The sequence below is a fragment of the Parasteatoda tepidariorum genome, chromosome 5, assembly GCF_982258835.1.
Source record: "Parasteatoda tepidariorum strain Cologne lab strain chromosome 5, Ptep-v5.0, whole genome shotgun sequence".
NCBI classification, from domain to species: Eukaryota; Metazoa; Arthropoda; class Arachnida; order Araneae; family Theridiidae; genus Parasteatoda; species Parasteatoda tepidariorum.
Genome location: NC_141759.1, coordinates 77,792,269 through 77,814,613, shown reverse-complemented (window position 1 = coordinate 77,814,613; position 22,345 = coordinate 77,792,269). Strand labels below are relative to the sequence as shown.

The 22,345-nt window shown below is 29.6% G+C and overlaps 1 protein-coding gene and 1 long non-coding RNA gene across 3 annotated transcripts; one reads left to right on the top strand and one right to left on the bottom strand.

The window, feature by feature from the left end:
* The first annotated feature begins 857 nt into the window (after positions 1-857).
* Positions 858-18,588, top strand: LOC107454540 (uncharacterized). Its single transcript, XM_016071767.5, has 4 exons — positions 858-1,285; positions 4,748-5,058; positions 8,835-8,951; positions 16,023-18,588. The coding sequence occupies exons 2-4, from the start codon at positions 4,764-4,766 to the stop codon at positions 16,124-16,126; spliced, it is 516 nt and encodes a 171-aa protein (XP_015927253.2). The 5' UTR covers positions 858-1,285; positions 4,748-4,763; the 3' UTR covers positions 16,127-18,588.
* On the bottom strand, positions 16,174-22,333 carry LOC139426420 (uncharacterized). Of its 2 annotated transcripts, none has more exons than XR_011637686.2 (2): positions 22,194-22,333; positions 16,174-19,621 (listed from the first exon to the last, which is right to left on the bottom strand). It is a non-coding gene; the product is annotated as an uncharacterized LOC139426420 (long non-coding RNA). The 2 variants fall into 2 exon arrangements; XR_011637685.2 differs by having other exon boundaries at positions 22,204-22,303.
* Between the last annotated feature and the right edge of the window lie 12 nt (positions 22,334-22,345).

Below are 22,345 nucleotides of genomic sequence, written 5' to 3'. Positions count from 1 at the left end.
ATTATTTAAAACCCATATAGATTTCTTACAAAAATTGTCCTCAAAAAAATGACAACTAATATATTTTAGTTCACGGGCCACAAAAAAAGGACTTCGCGGGCCGCCAGTTGGTAACCACTGATTTAGAATATGCAGTCTAAGGTTGTACTTGCTAATGCCCGGCGCTAATTCAACAAATGTTACAAATCACTAGAAATGTAAAACTAAATAAAGCTTTTTAAAGTTTTCGAATTCTTAGCAACAACTATTCTTTAAGCGACAAAGAGCAGCAGTATGCCACTTCACATACAATATGCACTTGCTAATGTCCTACTGGTTTAAAATTTGCTATCTAAACTTGCGGTTCCGAAAAAGACTACAAGGTGTTAACAGAATCCAATAGGTATAGACAAAAGTGTATTTACCATAGCCATCCAGAGTTGTTTTACATATAGAAACCATTTTTTGCGCCTGGGAAAAAATGAGTTGAACTCCAGTGTTCATTGGCCCACCAAAATTACAATGCCTCCAGTAGTCCCTTAAAATTTCTATCGCAGTTGTTAACTTATCATCAAAGAAGTGAAAAATAACATGGTCCATAACATAACACAAAGTATGTGTCTGAGTTACCGAATTATTGCTGTGATCATGAATATTTCATGTTAACATTTTAAAAACATGAAATATATATGATAACAAAAATTTATTTGTCATTGTTATAGTTTTCAGGGACCACTGGACACCTTAAAATTATAATAGCGGTAAATAAACTTTTGCTATAAAATGTATTTGTTGTTTTTAAAATGTATTAAAAAGAAACGTTTCTCACGTAACTTGATTCGATAACTTGAACACATGCTTAGAGTTATGATTGGGTGAAAACTTAGTACAATTAGGTGATTGTTGTGAAAGAAAAAGTTCCTCTGCTTTAGCACCAAAATAACACTTCTGACCTTGGTTTCAGTGGGTCAAGTTTGAATTGATATCTGATATTGAACCGATATGGACATAAATATTAGCGATTTGAAGACACTTTTTTTCTTCAGAATTCTTACTCATACCAATTGAAAAAAACATTTATTAAAAGAATTCTTATCATCAGAGCTAGTTTCCTGTTGTGCCTCCTCGTCTACAGCATGGGTAAAAATGGATTGTACAGCAGTTGTTTTTATCAGGAACAGCGCCCGATCACGTCTTTTTTAGTGCCGTTCTTCTCTGCAATTGAATTCAAAAAGGAATTAGAACGTCCGCTGGAAACTAATATTGCACGTTCCAGAGCAAATTCTTTGTATAAAGATTAAGTGAGGTGAGTCTACATTTAGGAATTTCATAATTAATTTTAATTAGCATTCTATTTATATCAATTATAATTAATATTCATTTCTAAGAATAATATTATGGATCATTTGACGAAACGAAATTAGTTACATAAAGTTAGAACAAGATCAGAAATATCTGCTTCAGCATAATAATGTAGTAAGCAAAGTTGAGATCGTTTGCGTGTCATTATTAATATTAATCAACATTCCATTCGTATAAATTTTAATTAATATTGATCGACATTACATTTACTTCTATTTATAATTAATATTAATCAACACTACATTCATATCAATTTTAATTAATATTAATCAACATTACATTCATTTCAATTTTAATTAATATTAATCGACATTATATTTACTTTTATAATAAAACATTTATAATAAAAAATAACCACCACTTCATTTATTCATTCATTTATACTTCATTTATAAATAATAATAAATTCTAGCAGTTATACAATTGACTCAGGAGACGAAACAAAAATTCATTTCAATATGAAGCTAGAACAAAAACATATATATATATATATATATATATATATATATATATATATATATATATATATATATATATATATATATATATATATATATATATATATATATATACTGTTTGAGCACAAACACAGAAGGACTCTTGCTTGGTATTACAATTAATATTAATCAATATTTCATTCATATTAATTATAATTAATATAAAGCAACATTTCACTTAATTGTTATTAATCATCATTTCATTGATATAAATTATAATCAATATTAATCAACATTTTATGTAATTTTTTATGAAAAATAATCACCGTTTCATTTATAAGTAACTAGCTGAATACCCGTTCTTCGCACAGGCAGAATAAACAAAAAAGTTAAGAATTAATATATTTATACTCAGAAACACTACGAAATCATGCTCAAAACTGAAAGGCATATGCTGACACAATTGAAGAGCTTAGTGGAAGAGCCAGGTAATTGCCTTTCTCAGGGGAATTAATGTATAAGAGAAAATAATAAGAAGTGGTGTCGTCAATATGGATATGTTTAATGTAACAAATGCGGTTACTGACAGTGTGAAATATACCCCCCCCCCCTCCCAAAAAAAAAGTTACATTGCTTTAAGTAATTATTGAACATTTATTTGAAATTTACTTAATATTTATTTATTACAAATAAAATTATTATTTGCTTCTATCATTTAAAAGAGAACATCGCATTGCTATACCACACAATACGAGCGTTTCCAGGAAATACGCATGTCGCTCAACGGGTTGAACATGCTAATTAAACAAAGGCAAACACGGCAATTTAACACACATAATATAATCATAACTTTCTTCATACAATTGCAACAGTTCCTCTGTGTTTAACGCTACCTATCCTGTATATCGTAACTCTTTACCTTTGATACTGAGACTCTAATACTTGCTACAACTCTAATATAGAATATGGACTATAACACTAATGTAGACTATAACTCTAATATAGTAGAATATAGAGTATAACACTAATGTAGACTATAACTCTAATATAAACTCTAACACTTGTTAGCTATCATAGAATAAAGCAGCTACTAAATATTAAGATATAAATATTTTAAGTCTTAGATTGAATTGCAGTGTTTTCTCAGAGGAGATATCGGAGTAAAAAGGGTTAACCTAAACGAGTTTTGTGTAACTTAACTATATTTGTGAAAATTCACCCACAAAACATCTATGTTTTATGTTCTATCCCCATTCCACAATTACGATAGATAAACTGTGCAATATGATAAAGATTAAAAGGAAATTAAACGTTAGATAAATTAATGCTGAAAGGTTTTTTTTTCTTTCTATTTTGATTGATTAAATAACATAAAGGTTATAGGTTCGATTTTCGTCAGTCCTTTAAGATGACGATCGCTTTGCATTCAACTTACGTCGGTAACGTCATGGTCTGCGGGTATCGGCAATATCGGCCAGTTTCTTTTCATTAGAAGTTGGTCATTATCGTGTGGATCATGACGTCATCCTTTATCTGTTTAAAGAGCTTCTGTTGAAGCCGATTATTTTGTATCCATTCTTTTCGTTAGTCACTCTGTTTGTGAGAGTTTGTCTACCAATTTGATATGTTTTTAAAATAAATTTATAGCTATAAAAACTTCTTTTTTCTTTTTTTTGTTTTGTTGATAAACAGATACAATGATATTCTGCAACAATCTCGGATGTCGATTAATTGGGTCATTAAGCATTTTTATTAACCACTTCAGGATCGAAAGTGAAGCGCTTCCGGCATGCATTGAGAATATACGTGCTAATTAGTATAAGTATATTAATTCGAGATGTAATGGATGGTTAACTGTGTAAAGCTAAGCTAAGATTCGTCGCAAGACCTCCTGGTTACTATTTTCATCTGATTTTTTCGCCTAAGCGTTGAAAAACGCACCATCCAATATCATTATACTAGCAGTGTTTTCAATATAACACGTTTTTTCAATCTTAAATTTCAACGAAACAAACAACAGATGAATTCGGAGGACTCTGCAAGCAGGCTTTGTTGCTACTCGAAAAATAACAAACGGTGCTATTTTACACAAATATAGCGAAATAAGAGATAGCACTCAAAACATGGCTAACATTATACTTTATTTATGCTGTGATTTTGTTAAATTTGTTTCAGGCTCACATTCTCTTAGAATTTATAAATTACAGAAATCGTTTATGTTGGTGTTACTTTACGTCGCACTAGAGCTGCACAATGGGCTATTGGCGACGGTCTGGGAAACATTCCGGAGGATGATCCGAAGACATGCCATCACAATTTTGATCCTCTGCGGAAGGGATGGCACCCCCGCTTCGGTAGTCCGACGACCTGCGCGCGAAGTCGAGCACTTTATGGTAGCACAGTTTAACGAGGACCAATACCGCACACCCTCGGTCCCTACGCAGACTGATCCAAGTGGTCACCCACCCGCACACTGACCGTAGCCAGTTATGCTTGACTTCGGCGATCTGCTGGGAACCGTGTCTTAACGATCAGTCCACTGTGGGACAGAAATCGTTTATGAATGGTAAAAATTGTGCATAAATTTTGATAAAAATCGTAATAATAAAACTTCCCTAGAATAATAAGCCTGTTCACACAGGACCTCGTAAACATAACATAAGCGGAAGGATACACCGGAAGCTTTCTAAATTTCTTTCGGTTTCGGGAAGCTTATTATTGTTTACATTCAGTCAACCATCCATACGAAAATACGTAATTGAGATCACGTCTGTGTATTTTGGGTTGTTGGAGTCAGAAAGGTTCGTTTCATAAATGATAACGGGGGCCATGAAGGAAGAATCACATGATCACGTATTTGTGATCACAGTCCTGAAAGGATTAATGAGACATCGAAATTCGATAATGACAAATAAAATATAATGCATTTTTTGTGAGATCTAAGTATTTTTTTTTTGTTCCTTTTTCAGCTCACGTTACATAAAGATGGTGATTCTATTAATGCTTTCAGTCATGCCAATTATACTCGCTCAGATGACGCATTCCAATCATCACGTGCGACCCGATGTCCAACCAGATTCCTTGAATCCCCTCGAACGTTTTCAAACGTCACCATCTCCTCCTGCAGAAAGTGATCATTCTTTACATCATGACCATGATCATGACTCTACCCTAAATTGGGATCCATACTATGCAGATGAGTATGCAGAGTACGGAGAAAACACAGAAGCGATCCATTCTGATTATGAATTGGCTACTGAAGCTATTTCCTCTGCTCCAAGTATGTGAGAATAAATAAATCAGTCTGTGTATTACTTATAATAAAATGAATTAATTTGAAATGATAATAATTGTTAAATTATGAAAAAATGTCTGGTACAGGCCTGAAAGCAAGATGGGGAGGAAAAAAAAACTGGTAGTAAAGAAATTTCATTTGTAGCTGGTTTTCAGGGGGAGACTAAGCCTCTAACTTTATTTACAACTAAACTATCTATTACTATTTACTTGTGTAAGAAACAAACATTCATGTATACAGATTTTTTTTTAAATTTTATTTTATAACCGTCGTTGAACAACTGATCCAACGATTACCAATGTTCAACTCAGTAGCCTTGGGATTTTGAGCATAATCCAAAAGACAAGGGAAGTCCTGCGTCAAGAATTAGGAGAAATTTGCCTCCGTGGAGGACTTTTTGAAGGAATTAACCCATATTTGTGTTACATGGTGAGGAAAAGCACGAAAACCTTCCACCTGATGACAAGGGGACTCCGACCCATGATCCGTCTACCACTGAGGATATTTTACGTCAGCACTGCTGTCGGTGTGACCCGGGAGCAGAATTCATATTGACCATTGCTAGGATTCGAACCTCATTTGGAAGTGAGCTACCACGTCTCATATACAGGGGTTGGGCAAAATTATGCAAACACTTCCATGCCATTTCTATTAACCTGTCTTTCTTTTGGCAGAAAATGCTATTGAAGATTTTACGTGGCGAAACTGTTGGCTCAATTCGTAAGATCATTTATTTACGACACGACTATCTAAATATTCTAATAAAACTATTGCAATCCTAAAGAATGATTTCAAAATTGCTGGTACCAAACTTTGAAAGAAGTAATTAACTTCTTCTTTTCGATCAATGCATATATATAACTGTCAAAAAGATAACGATGATGGATATTTTAATCCTCCCGAAAATAAGCTACAATGATATGTTTTTTTAAAACCAGATTTAGCTCTTTTTCCTCTTGATGTACGTTAGCTTTCAACTCTGGTTTACTATGCATACGCTCCAATATTTGAGAGTTGCAGTGGTAATGGATTTAGGCAGAATTTTTATTAATAAAAACTGACTTTTTTCTAGGCTTTTATCATATCTTTAATAATTAATCTATATCTTTTATATATATGTTTAATTTATTTATACGTAGTGGTGGAAATTCTTTTTCAACTCTTTTAAAATATCAATGCATTAACTTTTCTGGCAAGGAGACAATTGTTTTCTAAAACTATGGAAATTGAGTAGGTATGGATACGAGAACCAGGATTGTACTCTTAAAATATATACACGTCACTTCGATCCATCGTTCTAATCAAGGGCGCCGGCAGGGGGTTGCACTTGCACCCCCCTGGTAACCCTACTGCTCTCGGAAATTCCTTATTGTAAATACTGATTGAAGACTTAAAAAAATTCTTTTAAAAATTGTATACATAAATCTGTAAAAAAATACTTACTTAAAGTTACTTTTTTCTACAAAAAATATCAGAATGCACTCAATTAGTAAAATCTATTCATAAGTCGAATAAATTTTTTATCTAAACTGTCAAAAAAATATTTTTTTCTTGGGCAGATATCTAAGCTATATTTTTAAATTTCATTTAATAAAATATAAATAATATTATGTTTTCCATATGTTATTTACTTTAACAAAGGTGTATAACACAAACTGACTTCTCACAACTGTAAGACTTCAACAACACAATAAATACCAATGTTAAGCTTGCACAAACACGTTAGTATACGAAACTACTGTTTGTAGTTATTTGTGCTTCAAAGTCAGTAGCTATGCCAGTACCATCAATACATTTTATGGATGCAAAATTTGCAACTACAAGAAATTCGTACTTTTTTTAAAATATCTTGTTAACAATGAAGAAATGTATCTTGAAAAAATTTAACAGATGAAAGTATACGTAATAACAAAACAAAATGTAATAACAGAATATCTTTAAATTTTTTTTGGGGGGGGGAGGTTAGTTTGTCAGAGGGTTGCACCCCCATTCATATTATTCTGCCGGCACCCTTGATTCTAATGATGTTAACAGTTAAGTTGAAACAAAATCTTCTTTGATTATACCCACCTCTTCAGACTTATAAAAATGACTAAATTAGTAAGTAATTTAGTGAGTATTGTAGCACAAGAAATAATTTGTAGAATTTTTTTAAAAAATAATATTCTACCTACCAATAAATATTTGCATCCATGCGTATCAGCGGTATAGAATTATGGTCTGGAGTTTCTCCTGCTAAACTCTCTACTCCGAAACTCTTCACTCTGACTTTCTCGTACAAACTTATAAAAATTTTGGCAAAATAAATAAAAACATTGAAAACTTTTGTTTAAAACTATCTACCAAATGAAATATTTGAATTATATGCGCAATTATTTGTATTACAATACGCAATTATTTGTATTACAATACGCAATTATTTGCAATGTATGTATGAAATATTTAGTAAAAAGCGTAGTAGTTGGCAGCTCTGTACCAATGTTATTTAACTATACCACTTGAAATAGTGTGGAGGCCTTAAGTCTTTGAATTAACAACTATACATAATTGTAAATGTTTGATACCAACAAGCTCCTTTATGAATTTCTAAAAATTGCTCTACTTTTTTCAATTGCTCAACTTTTTTCAATTCACTCTCCCTATATCTTTTTCGAATTTTCAATCGTTAATAAAATACTTTTTATACAACCACTCAAGTTCATATACATTTTTTTAAAACTTTTAGTGGATGACACTTGATTTTAATACAGTTTTTTCAATTAATAATTTATCAATTAAATAAGGATGGGCAAAAAACGAAATGGAATTTTCTGATCTGTTAAGCGTTTAATCATTGTTTTAAATTTTACTATAAGCGATTCAGTTTTCTACATATTTTAAAGATTACATCAGTGATAATTTCTAACTTATTATAGCTCTATTTGAACAACAACAGAAAAAAAAGTTCATTGCGCACATTTAAATATTTAATTATTTTATATTCTCTGTGTCAGATAAATTCAATAAAGATCATTACGTGGTAGCACGTGCTGTCCACGTCACCAAATTTATACTTTTATAGTTGCCTGATACCACGCGCCTTAATTTTCCCCTTCAATTGGGTATAATATAGCCTACGTCACAGGTTGTGTTGTTCCTACTAAATTTAACCCATGAACGGCATTTTCTGCGAGTCTAACTTCAAGCCACAAATAAACAAACGAAGTGTTCGATCGTTTAAATAGCTGCTCGCCAGATTTTATTGCATTATAAAGAAAAGTTATTGAAACTAAATACAACTAAATAAACAACAACTAAAACAAATAACAACAACTACTAATAACAATAACTAAATAAACAACAACTAAATTCCATTCGTTTAGCATTGCGTCATATGTTGTTCCTACTAAATCGAAGTAGTTGTGTTTTTTTCATATTATACCCAATTCCTCCAAACTTGCTTTTTCTGATATATAATTATATACCTTGTTCAAATTTTCAATTGTTAATAAAATACTTCTTATTCAGCCACCAAAATTCAAATACTCTTTTTAAAACTTTACAGTGGATGTTAATATAGGTTTTTCAAATATTAATTCACCAATTAAGTTTAATTAATTAGTTTTGGTTTTATAGGGGATGGGGAGTAATTATTTAATAAAAAGTAACTGAAATAAAAATCTTCTTTGTTGATATAAGTAGGAATTGACTTTAATTTTTTTTTCTTCATATTATTTGTTTCTGAAAAATTTTGATTTCTTCATTTTGTCATTTTTTTCAAGCATCGGAGGCGTGCAAGGAAAACGAATTTCAATGTGAAGATGGCAGCTGCATTGAGCGACAATTTTACTGTGATTTTTTTCCAGAGTGCCAAGATGGATCTGATGAAATAGATTGTGGTAAGTTGTGTGTATATATATATATATATATATACAGTCGAACCTCGCTAACTCGAAATGAAATTTTTTTTCTAATCGCTCGATAACTTGAATTTTTTCCCATAAATAGAGTAGATTTTTTTTTTCTGAAAATAAAAAAAATATTCCGAAAAAAATTTTGAGATTAGAAAATCAATTCTCATAATCATAACCAATTCTCAAACAAGCACTTTCTGCAGTGAACATTGTAAGGAGATTTACTGAGAGGCAACCGAATATGTCAGAGGAGACATTTAAAGCTATAGTTCACTTAGAAAGTGATATAGATAAACTTCCTTACACATATCTAAAGCAAACAACAATTGAATCTTTTCAAGTGTAAAAATTGTTTTTAGAATAAATATGGAATAGTAAAGCAGGTATGTAAAGAGCATTTTTCTTTATTCTACCATCGATTACATGTGATTTTCGATAATTCAAATTTTCGGTATCTCGAATTTTTTCTCTTCTCCCTTCAAGTTCGAGATATCGAGGTTTGACTGTATATATATATAAGTTCAAAATGAAGATAAAACAAAGGAAAATTATAGACATGTGAAAAAGTAGGGGGGTAGTATATAGTAGTATATTGGTAAAAGTAGTATATAATAATGAAAAAAAAAAAAAAAAAAAAAAAAACTGATTAAAAAAAAAAGGAAAAAAAAGGATGAACTTTTTTAAAAAAACCGGAAAATAAAGGATATAATCTTTTCATCAGCTCACACGATTATATCCGCAAAAAAGAGTGCTTGCTGATATTGTATCAATATAGCCAAAGCAAAATATATTAATACAATAGTGTGAGGAGCACTCAAAAAAATTTTTTTACAAAAATTACAACAAATAAAATGGAACACAATAAGTAAAAATAACACGTAAAAACAGAAAATAAAATAAAATAAAAAGAAAAAACAGTATAAAACAAAATCTATAAAGCGAGTAGCGAAATCAGATGTACTTACATGAACGGAAAATTTTTTGAGAATGATTTAAAATTATTTTCGCAACAAGATTGCCAGATTACAAAATATGAAAACAAAAGCGCAAATTGAGTGTAACTAGAGCAATTTAAAGTGCCGTTCTTACTGCATTGCTGAAGTAATTTGTTATGCTGTGCATTGATTTGTTAGTTACCAAGGATGGGCCCAAAATGGATGTGGGCAAGGTAATATTATACTGGATAATTTAAAAAGTTGACCATAAATAACATTAGAAAATAAATATTTATTTAAGAAAAAATATAAAATAGAAGAGAGAAACATAAATTGCCTGTTTTGCAAATAATTTTAGCCACGGATTTGCCCGAAACAGATTTGCACATGAAAAAATTACATAAATTATCAAAGAAAAAAAAATTTAGTAGATAATTTTAACACGGATTTGCCCGAAATGGATTTGCACTTGGAAAAATTATAAAAATGAACAAAGAAAAATTATTTTAGTAGATAATTTTAGCCACGGATTTGCCCGAAATTGATTTGCACATTGAAAAATTGTATAAATTAATAAAGAAATTTTTAGTAAATAATTTTACCACATAATTTTACCTGTTTTCTTAATTTTCTTCGTGTTTTCTTGTACTTATTTATTTTGTTATATATATATATATATATATATATATATATATATATATATATATATATATATATATATATATATATATATATATATATATATATATATATATATATATATATATATATATCACAATAAAGACAAAGAAAAGAGAGAAAAAACCAAAGAAATTAAGAAAACGAATTTTCTTAATTAAAGTTTTATTAAAGTTAAATAAATAAAGTTAAAGTTTTATTTACTGCGCATAAGCTGCAAGTATATAGAACTCATAAAACAAGTTTAAAAATATAGAGAAAGCATGGTAAATAATAAAAATTAATGAAAAGAAAAAAAGAAAAGTTATTAAAATAAAATATTTTTAAAAATATTTAAAAAAAGAATTTATTTAAAAAAAATTATTAAAAAGCCGCAAAACAAAATATTGAAAAGATATAATCTCATCATCAGCTCACACGATTATATCCGCAAAAAGGAGTGCTTTCTAATATTGCATTAATATAGCCAAAGCAAAATATATCAATACAATAGTGTGCGGAGCACTAAAAAAATTTTAAACGAAAATAGAACACATTAAGTGAAAAATATACGAAAAAAAGCAAATCAAGCAAAAAACAGACAATAAAATGCAGGAAAAATACTAACGAAAACACAAAACGTACTAGATAACTCGCTATATAGATTTTTAGTAATCTATATAGCGAGGTCCTGCAGTGGACTGATCGTTAAGACACGGTTCCCAGCAAATCACCGGCTGCTGTTAGTGTGCGGGTGAGTGACTACTTGGATCAGTCTGCGTAGGGACCGAGGGTGTGCGGTATTGGTCCTCGTTAAACTGTTCTACCGTAAAGTGCTAGACTTCGCGTGCAAGTCGTCGGGCTACCGAAGCGGGAGTGCCATCCCCTCTGCTGAGGATCAAAATTGTGATGGCATGTCTTCGGATCATCCTCCAGGATGTTTCCCAGACTGTCGCCAATAGCCCATTGTGCAGCTCTAGTGCGACGTAAATGAACAAATCAAATCAAATCCAAAACTGACTGGTTAAGTTTGATACAAATTTACAAATGGTTCTGTACTTAAAATTAGTAAACAATTTTTTAAGGAAAATATCTTTACTGCAGATAAAATTGTATTGCGAGGGCCGGGATAGCCTGGTTGGTAGGGCGCTGGGCCCATATCCAAGAGGTCGTGGGTTCGATCCTCGCCGGCCGAAGACTCCCCGTGTAGTAAATCGGGACTGATGCACGTTAAATCTGTCGAGTCTCAAAATCCTCCATGTTCCCACAACAAATCAATATCTCTGGGGGTACTGATCCAGGAGTTTCCTTGTCTTCTGGATTGGATCAAAATTACAAGGCTACGGAGTTGAACGTAAGTAGTCGTAAACCCATGAAATTGGGTCGGCTGTTCAACGACGGTTATAAAATAAAATAAGATAAAATAGACTTCGCGTGCAGGTCGTCGGGCTACCTAAGCGGGGGTGCCATCCCCTCTGCAGAGGATCAAAATAGTGATGGCATGTCTTCGAATCATGTTTAGGGATGTTTCCGTGACCGTCGCCAATAGCCCATTGTGCAGCTCTAGTGCGACGTAAATGATCTACAACTACTAGTGCGACGTAAATGATCTACAACTACTACTACTATATAGCGAGTAAGCAAATTCAAATGAACTTAAACGCGCCGGAATCTTTCAAGAATGATTTAAAATATTTTCGTAATAAGATTGTCAGATTATAAGATATGAAAACAGAAGCGTGAATAGCGATCTTATACCTCGCGTTCTTGCTGCACTACTGTTCGATTTGTTAGTTACCTTGGATTGGCCCGAAAATGAATGTGCTCAAGGTAATAATATTAAAATAATTAATAAGGTTGATATTTAATTGGGTATAATATGAAAAAAAACACAACTACTTCGATTTAGTAGGAACAACATATGACGCAATGCTAAACGAATGGAATTTAGTTGTTGTTTATTTAGTTATTGTTATTAGTAGTTGTTGTTATTTGTTTTATTTGTTGTTTATTTAGTTGTATTTAGTTTCAATAACTTTTCTTTATAATGCAATAAAATCTGGCGAGCAGCTATTTAAACGATCGAACACTTCGTTTGCTTATTTGTGACTTGAAGTTAGGCTCGCAGAAAATGCCGTTCATGGGTTAAATTTAGTAGGAACAACACAACCTGTGACGTAGGCTATATTATACCCAATTATACAATTTTATGGTTTTAGAAAGCTAACATTTGTTTAAAAAAGAAACATGACTTGTCCTGTTAGCGCATGGTAAAAATATAAATTTAGTTAACAAAGAAGTTTTTAATAAATTTATTAATAATAATAGCGATTAACTCAATGGTTTTATATAGAACTTACATTAGTTGGGTTTCCATTTTTTTTTATAATCAAATTTTAAAAGAGTTTGTCGATTTGTTTTTTTGGATAACTAAACATTACTACATATTCTTTTAATTCTATTCATTTGATTAAAATCGGAAAACGTTTTCATTTAAGAAATTTCTTCATCGTAGAAAGACCTAGTAAGTGATAGAGATTTCTTGGAACGCAATGCTTTGCATTTTGCAATGCTTTTCTCGTTATAAAAATAGACATGAATGCAAGCAAGAAGTTTTTATCACTAAGACGGCTGATTTAACAGGAAGCATTGCATTTATATTTTTAAAAAATTACGCGGAAATCATTGCAACGCCAATAGATTTCTAGTGATAAAAGAAAATAACTTTAATAATTTGTTGAATTTTAAGTGTTAGAAATCTTTTGTTGGAGAGGAAATTAGATTTATTTAGAGCAGAAAGTTTAGTTTAAACGTAAAATATTTTTACTCATTTTTCTCAGTAATAACAAAATTCCTCGGCTGGCGCATTTTCATATTTTTAGACTGTTTTGGAGAAAAGATAATAAATTAGGTAGTTTTGTCTCAACTTTTATTTCAAGAACAAACCTTGATAAAGATGATCGTTTCAAAAATAACACTAGGAAATTAAATAATTTTCGTTTAGTATAAAATTTTATAATTGTCACAATGATATATAATTTTAAAGTCAAAACATTACTCATAATAAATTTAAATTTTGTACATTTTGAATGAGTCGTGTAAGGTGTCTGAAAAATATGAAAATGGTCAAGTATCTCGAGAAATACTAATTGGATCAGAAAACTTAGAAGCACACGCGTGAAATTTTCAAAGATGCATTTAATGATATCAAAATTGACCTCATCCTTAACCCCTGGGGGTTGGTTTGGGGTTAATTTTGCTATCATTAAATTATATTTTAATTGCAGATTTGGATTTTCCAAAAAAAAATAAAAGAATACCCCAATACGATCTCTAGTTTTTTTTTCTTTTTTGCATTTTGCTCTTCAGATAATGCTATAGTCACACTATATAAATGGTTATATTTTATTTTATTTTACAACCGTCTTTGAACAGCCACCCAATTTTTGGGTTTACGACTGCTAATGTTCAACTCCGTAGCCTTGTAATTTTGAGCCCAATCCAGAAGACAAGGGAACTCCTGGATCAAGTATTGGGAGAAATTTGCCTACGTTGAGGACTTTTTCATGGAACTAACCCACATTTGCGTTATATGGAGCGGAAGACCACGAGAACCTCCCACGGTTAGCCTGACGGCAAGGGGACTCTAACCCATGATCTGTCTACCACTAAGAATATTTCGCGTGAGCACTGTGGTCAGTGCAAGCCGGATGCGGAATGGACAATTACAGCATATCATAAATTTTTTTATTTTCATACCTAACTTATTGGAAATTCTCTCCCGAAACCGAAAATCTGATTGTTTTTTTCGGCAAATGTTAATTTATTTAGTTATTAAACATTTAAATTGCCCCAAAAGGCCTCCGTAAGTGATGCAATCAAAAACGATCCCTGATTGGTTATGACGTCAAATGTGCCGAAGGGAAACGTGCCGTCTCTATCCGCTAAGGCTATTTCAATGCTCTTTTAGTTTTGATATCACGTATATCGTATGAACATCCTTTGTAAATTATCAGTAAAAATTTTGTGAATTAAATTTACGGTTCTGAGAATGTGTGCAAAATGAAAGAAAGATTTTAAAACTTCAAACGTTGTTATTTATCATTAAAATATCTGAAGAAATGATTATGTAGCTCTTTACAGCGAATCAACATTTCTTTTCGGCTGAAATCAGTGGTGGTTCATAGAAAATACTATTTTATTCCACTTACTTTTAAATTAAAATAATGCTTCATTACAACCTAATTACTTAATTAAAGTAAGTCGCAGATTGCATAGAAATTTTATACATTTTGATATAGGATGGATGATTTTATAATTCGTTATTGCATTAAAACAAATCAGTATTTTCATAAATCTAGTCCATTGAAAAATATCAGTCCATCATCGTTACAATCTATGTGTTAATGATCAAAAATTCAAATAATGAAATTTAATGTTGCTTCTTTAATTTATTTATTTATTACTAGAGTTGAAGGATTTTCTTTTTAAGTAAATATTTACTAATGCAGTTTATGTCATCTTTTTTTTTGTTTCACTATGTATTAAATATTTAAATATACATTAACGCTTATATTTATTATTTCTAGCTTAAACAGGAATTCCGTTACAGTTCGAAATTATTTTTATTTTTAAATTTATAAATTTTAATTCCTTTTTCTGCAATATAGTATTAATAAAGTATGGTTATTGTTAATCTCTCTCCTTATTCTTGCAAGCTATTTGTCAGTGCTTGCAATGAAGAATTCTGAAAAGGTAAAATTAATACATTATACATTTTTAATTAAAAAAATTTATTAAAATAGTTTTCAAAAAATCTCAGGTTATGCATACGGTATAGCCGAAAACGTATCAACACTTTCAAGAATCTAGTCCATTGAAATATATCTGACCATCAACATCACCATAATTTAGTTATACTTAAAATTTCACTTAATTTCTCTTTTATCCGCGCCTAGTTAACTCATTTATCCACAAAATTTCAGCGAATATCATTAAGGTGGAAGGTTTTGTTTCACTAAAGCTAGAGAACAAAAATAAAAAATTAACTTACACAAAATGACCCCCTCATTGGAAAGCGAACGCTCTTTCCCCTGAGCCATCGAGGCTCAAATAGCTATATTTGAGATTAAAAGTCAGTTCTAAGAAATAAAAATGAATGTGTTTAATATTTCAAAAAAAAAAAAAAAGGTTTCTAAAGAGACCAAATCCAACTCCTGCTCTACACTCTAGGGTTGGGGTGAGTATCAGGGCAATGCATCGAGTTTGGTAACAGAAAATGCACCTTTTTAAAATGTTTTATTCGCATTTTCAGATTTTTTTTTATTCAATGCCTATTTGACCGGTTCCATATTTTTCTGTAAGCACGATAGTTTTCTTGCAAAATTGTGTTGATTTGTTTATGCAATTTATAATACTAAAACTGCTTCTTAAATTCGTTATTGCTTTTTTTTTTTTTTTTCAGAAGATGAACATGAAAGAGACCATTTGCATGCAAATGCTGATGTTGCAAGTTCTTGGAAATGGCTAATTTTCTTGATTTCTTTTTTATCGTGTGCGGTTCTGTAAAATTAACAATGCCAAACTCTTGTGAGTAGAAGAGTTGAAAAGTAATATTGACGAACGTAATGTGGACGCAACTTTAAAATGAAAGGATATAAACTGTTAATCAAGTTGCAGTTCTGCATTCAAGTGCGTTCGCTAAATGCGGCATTTCAAATTACTTTACGAACTATTATTTTCATTTACACCTTACTTTTTACATTTTACCAGTCATATTATTTTCTAAGACATAAAAATGTAATTGAGGTTTATGTAGAATAGATTGTTTTATGTGTAATGGAAAATGTAATGAGATTGCCGGATTTCTCGGTTTGAAATTTGTATACGAAACTATTATTGAAAGTATTAGGAATGTTAACAATTTTTAAAAATGACCCCCATTTAACATACATTTAATGATGCTGCTTATGATACGTCCATTTATTCCAATCTAATATTTAATGACATTATGCATGGTGTTCCAAAATTATTACCTTTAACATATATTTTATAAAACTTTTTTAAGAATGCAGCCACAAAATCTATTTAGTAGGGGTTATGAGTTAACATTTAAGCGAGGAAAATGCAATACCACTGGTTAGGAAGCAGTAGTTAAAATTTTATGTTGCCATTAAAATTTCTAACAATCACTAATAATTTCTTTTAAACTCTTCTCTGCTTCCTCATTAGGTTTCTAGATAGTATATATATAATTATAGAGAGGGCACTCATCATGGAATTTTTAATGTACCGTCTATTAGGGATCTACATAAATTCAGGGGGCTAACTTTCAGGAGCAAGAATGTAATTGAATGAAAAGTAGTGTGGCAGATTTTTGTTTTTATTAAATTGCATAAAGATACTTATCATTTTTAAGGCAAATATTAATTAAAAATAAATTAATTAAGCGATCAGAAGTTTACTAATTAGTTTTAATTTTGTTAGTTAACATACTAGAATTATAGGCGTTAAATAAAGCACAAATTAAAAAAAAAGGAGGAGTTTTAGGGGTTTGTTACTAGTTTTAACCGACACTTTAATTTAAGAAGTGCCACCCCAAGAAAATATTGAACTCAATTTATATATTTTTTATTGCAACTCTTATGAGCCTAAACTTTTCTTGACTGCTTAGAAATTAAGAAACTTTGACACCAATTTTCGTATCTTGGATTTTATCATAGCACATAAAAGCATTGAAAAACTTTTTTTACGTATACAAAACCTTGTTTATTCATGTTACAAATTATCAGTATTCAATATAAACAAGTTAAAAATTATGATCTTATATTTTAAATTAGACTTTGAGGGTTTCTACAAAATGAATGTATTTTGAGATCTGTATATTTTTAGAAATTCGCTGCACATAAAGATTGCTTACTGTGAAGTAATTGTTTTAATGTTCTTGTGTACTGAGTACAAGGTTCGTATGATCCTTAAAAAAATGGCGGAAAATCCAGAAAGAATGTTGTATTATGTTCATAATCACCACAAAATGTTTTTAATTTTTATATGATTATGGTGAGTTGTGAAGCTTCGACTTTTTAAACAACTTATTTTAAAGTAAAAATATTTCATTTCAAATTAAAAAGAGCTTCTCTGTTACATTATTGTCTACAATAATTTTTTTTTAAAAGACTACGTGAACCTTGTAGTATAGATAAAATGTGAATGTATTTGAATTTTATTAGTGAAGATTAGGGGTGCACAACCGTTTTAAGTGAAGGGCCACATGTAGCGCAGGTAGACCAATGAAGTGCTGCATGACAAAGTATTTAGACATATTGACAGCAATTGTTACATAAACATCATTGCACTAAATTCTTTTCTTTTTTTCAGTTAACCTTGTAATACCTTTGCAAAAAATTAAATAACTTTAAACGTTTAAACTTAGAAACTGCAAAACTGATTACTTAGGAGAAAAAACACAATCAGAATATTAAAAAAAAATTAAAATAATTAAACTATAGGAAAATTCATGTTTTTTTTATCATATTACATAATACAAAAGTCCATTTTAGCATAAATTTTAACATTAAAAAATTAGTTCATAGAATTAAATTTTAAAAAAATAAATATTCTATGAGTAGTTATTAAAATAAATCAAAGTTAAAAACTTTGATTTAAAGAAAGTTTATGAGGGTTAAAAATTATTAAAATTAAAACTATTAAAATTAAAAATGATGAAAAAAAAGCAATCGAAGAACCAGAATGATTGAGATTGAATGTCTCAAAAACTATTTAATTTCAAATTTTGGAGTTTTTTTAATTACTCAAGAAAATTTTTTTTTTTTTTTTTCATTTTGTTTGTATGTGGCTCGCGGGCCGTAGGTTGTGCACCCCTAGTGAAGATGATCTATCCCACGAGTAAAAGATTCACTTTATAAAAATATTATTTTAAATTTTGTTTTGTTTCAATTGTCTCTTTTGTACTTGTTAATTTTTTATTATAAGTGCTTGTGAGTGTATCGATTAAAGTTATGTTTCATATATTTTTTTGTATAAAATTCTGTGTCCAAATATACTCCTTTTTAATAGTATGAAAGGATAATTTATTATTATAAAATAAGCAAAAATAAAACTTTACTTGTAGCTTTTTTTAAGAAAATGTACAAAAACAGCTCCTTTTTTAGTATTAGCTATTATTTCATACCAAACTTTGAGACACTTGAGTACATTAACATTAATATAAATGGTTAATAAATTAAGCATTTAATATACTTTTTATTATCATTTAAACTAAAGTTGATTTAGATTGAGAAGAAATAATACACTTCTCCATTTGATTATAAAACAACACATTATTTTAGGCTATAAAGAAGCATTAACCATGTAAGCATAAACAAATACTGTTAATTCAAATAATAATGAATAAACAATTTAATTCTATTTATTTAAGCTGATTTGAAATGAGGTGCACAATTCCTTAAGATGTTCTTTGGTCTTTTTCATGTTTCTAAACAAAGCATAAAGAAATAAAAAAAATAAATGCCCTTTTAACTTAAAAAAGATGTAGTTGTACAGTAAATTTTTTTTCCCTTTATGTTTCAGCATTTACCTAGAACTTAAAAAAAAAGAAATTTATGCCAGCAACATTTAGACCAATTCAAATTAGATATTCATTCAACGCAAAACAATCCTACAAAAAAAAAAAAAAACAAACAAACAAACTTTAATTCAATAAAAATTAAAGTAAATTACTAAAACTTTTTAATATTGTTATCAATAAACAAATTTTGTGTACTATAAAATCACATAGACATTTTTTTTAAAAGCCACACAGAAATGCTTGCACAATCCCTGGTACACAAAATATTCATTGTCTGAAACCAGTAAATAAGTGTTGTTAAATCCTTTAGAACTGCCCTTAAAAGATATTCGAGGGTATGTTGTTATTTTGAAGGACAGGCAATAGTGAGTACGATATATTTTAGATGTAAATATAAACTACAAAGAAGTTAAAGTAAGTTTTCTACAGCCTCATGGACCCTCGCTGTCATACTCATGCCCACAGAAGCCTTTAATCTAGAAAGTGAATAAAACACACATCAGTTAGAAGGTTGATGCACATACAGGTCAGGATTATTTCATACTGCCGAATGAGATAAAAATAGTAATCACAAAGATAACTATTCATTAAATTTTATGATATTTATATTTTTAATTAATTACTAATTCTGTTTATAACATATTGTTACAGAGTTAATAAACATAATTTTTCCTTTAAGTCTTATAAAATATTTTCTATGAAATAAATGTTATTCATATCTTGTAACTAATTAAACTTTTTTTTCCATATTTAAAGGTATACACCATTTTTTAATTAAAAAAAATATAGTACACTTGCTAAAAATAAAATTGTTATTTTAGATACATTTTAAGGAGCCAAAAGTATGGGATAAATAATATTTTTGATATGAATGATCTTTGATATATATATTGGTTTAAGAATTTTAGGCTTTTTAATTACTTTTTCATGCATATTGTGTCAAATGTCTTAGAGGGGAAAAAAAGTTGTACAGCAGATCGCCTTCCATTAATAAAAATTTTGGTTTGCAATAATTAATATTATTTTTAAAAAATTTCTATTTTCATGCTACAAATTTGTAAATGTGTAGACAAATATTGCAGTAAAAAAAAATCTTTTTAGTAATTTTTTGAGACCACATATTTCAGGTCAAAAGCCAAATCAGGTTGCTTTGAAAGTTGACCTAGCCTCAGAAGGACATATGAGATATCAAATGAAAGGTCTATTTCTTAGCTTTGCAATGGTGTATGATGCAAGTTTTTTTCTGATGCAAGTTTGTTTTTTTAAATGAAAGATGCATTTTTTCAAATGGCTATAACTTGGACAGTTTTCAACCTAAAAATTGTGTTTGTTCCCCCAAATTTCACTAAAATTGCAGAGGGGTGGGTCCAAAAGTAATCGATTTGACAAGGAATGACTATTTAAAAATTTTTTCCTTTCCTAATATTTCCTTCAACTTATTATATAAATATAATTAAAATTTTAAGGAATCTTTTTGATTGATAATTTCTAAATCAAAGATAATTTCAAAATCAAGAATTTTACTCTTGTATGCTCCAAATATATAGTTTTATATACTTAAATAATTTTTTTTTCTAATAAAGCAGTGGCAAGTTAAAAAATATATAGATATATATTCTAAAAAGTGATTCTAAAAAGATGGGCAAAATTTTAGGAAGTGATAGTACACACCCAAGCAAACAATTTTTATCAAAGAATGCATGATCAAAAACAAAATGCAAAACCGCTAGTGGGCATCAAAGTTTATGTTCTTACATGAGGCAAAAACACACAAAGAACGATGAAGTTAAGTTATAAAAGCAAATTTAATGGCATGTGATTACAATAAGTGTTCAAAACAGTGGCCGGCAGCGGCGAAGAAAAGATAGGCGAACATTCTGAAACACACCAGGCATATATCACGAACTTTCCCTTCAGCGGTCGAAAGCTTGGCGACAAGTAACGCAGCGCAGTAACTCGCAACAGGAATTGAGCTTTCATGTTTGCATTTCACAACTTTCCAAATGTGCCAGCACCTTTGCGTTTTGTTTTTGACCATGCATTCTTTGATAAAAATTGTTTGCTTGGGTGTGTACTATCAGTTCCTAAAATTTTGCCCATCTTTTTAGAATCACCCTGTATATATACTTGTCACTTGACGTAACTATTAAAATGCAGTGGTAAATAATCTGTAATCAAAAATCTAATAATCCTCATAAAAGTGAGTATTCAACTATTCGAAAATAAATTTTCTGTAACATGAATTTTTATCATTTCAATGTTATTGTTTATCATAACGTGCTTAGATTGACAAATATATTATTTCTCTTCATTATTTCCAAATAAATAAATAATAATTGATGGCCATATAAAAATTTTATCGATAGATATTTTTTTGAAAGCAAACTGTTGCCATAGTTTTATTAACTTTTCAACGCATGTTATTAAAACCGCAAGTTACAGATTCATTTATAAAATGTTATAAGTAGAAACACATTCAATGAAGAATTAACATATTATACAATCACTTAAACATCAAACTTCACTGCAGAATGATCTTCCATGTTACAATTACAATGCTTAATAATTAAGTAACAAAGGTAAGGAAATATACATAGGATAATTAGACTTTACTTGATATAAATATTATTTTTAATTAAAATCCAAATTTCCTTTTTCTTACCACAGACCGTAAGAATATTATATAAATATTGCACCTAAGGTTTTATAAGAGAATACTTAATAATTTAATTAGGTAAATTTGACAGTCAAAATTAAAAATTTTAATAAGCTTTTTAATAGCTAAAATTTAAAAACACCATTTTTTAACTTCCTGTAATTACTAGAAGTCTCTTTAACTCTTCAAAATTATGATATTAAACATGATATAAAATGTTTTATACCTTTTAAAATACACTTCTTTTTATGATCATTAATGAATAGAATACAAATAATATGTAATTCCTAATATAAAAATGATATAATTTTATTTAATAACAAATAATAAACATAGCAAAGAAAACATAAATATTTATTGTTACATTTTCAAATATCTAAAAATTTGAAGACCTTTTTTTACCCTGATTTCATTTTTTAAGCACAAATCTCCTCTTTTTTAGTGGTTGTTTACAAAATAAATCAAAACACGATAAATAAATCAATCAATCCATCAATAAATCAATTGTTAAATCCAAATTCTCGCAACCAAGAATGATATTCAA

Coding starts and splice junctions, on each gene's coding strand:
- LOC107454540 (XM_016071767.5), top strand. CDS start 4,764: ATGGTGATTCTATTAATGCTTTCAGTCATGCCAATTATACTCGCTCAG. Junction 5,059..8,834: donor AGCTATTTCCTCTGCTCCAA/GTATGTGAGAAT, acceptor ATTTTTTTCAAG/CATCGGAGGCGTGCAAGGAA. Junction 8,952..16,022: donor ATCTGATGAAATAGATTGTG/GTAAGTTGTGTG, acceptor TTTTTTTTTCAG/AAGATGAACATGAAAGAGAC.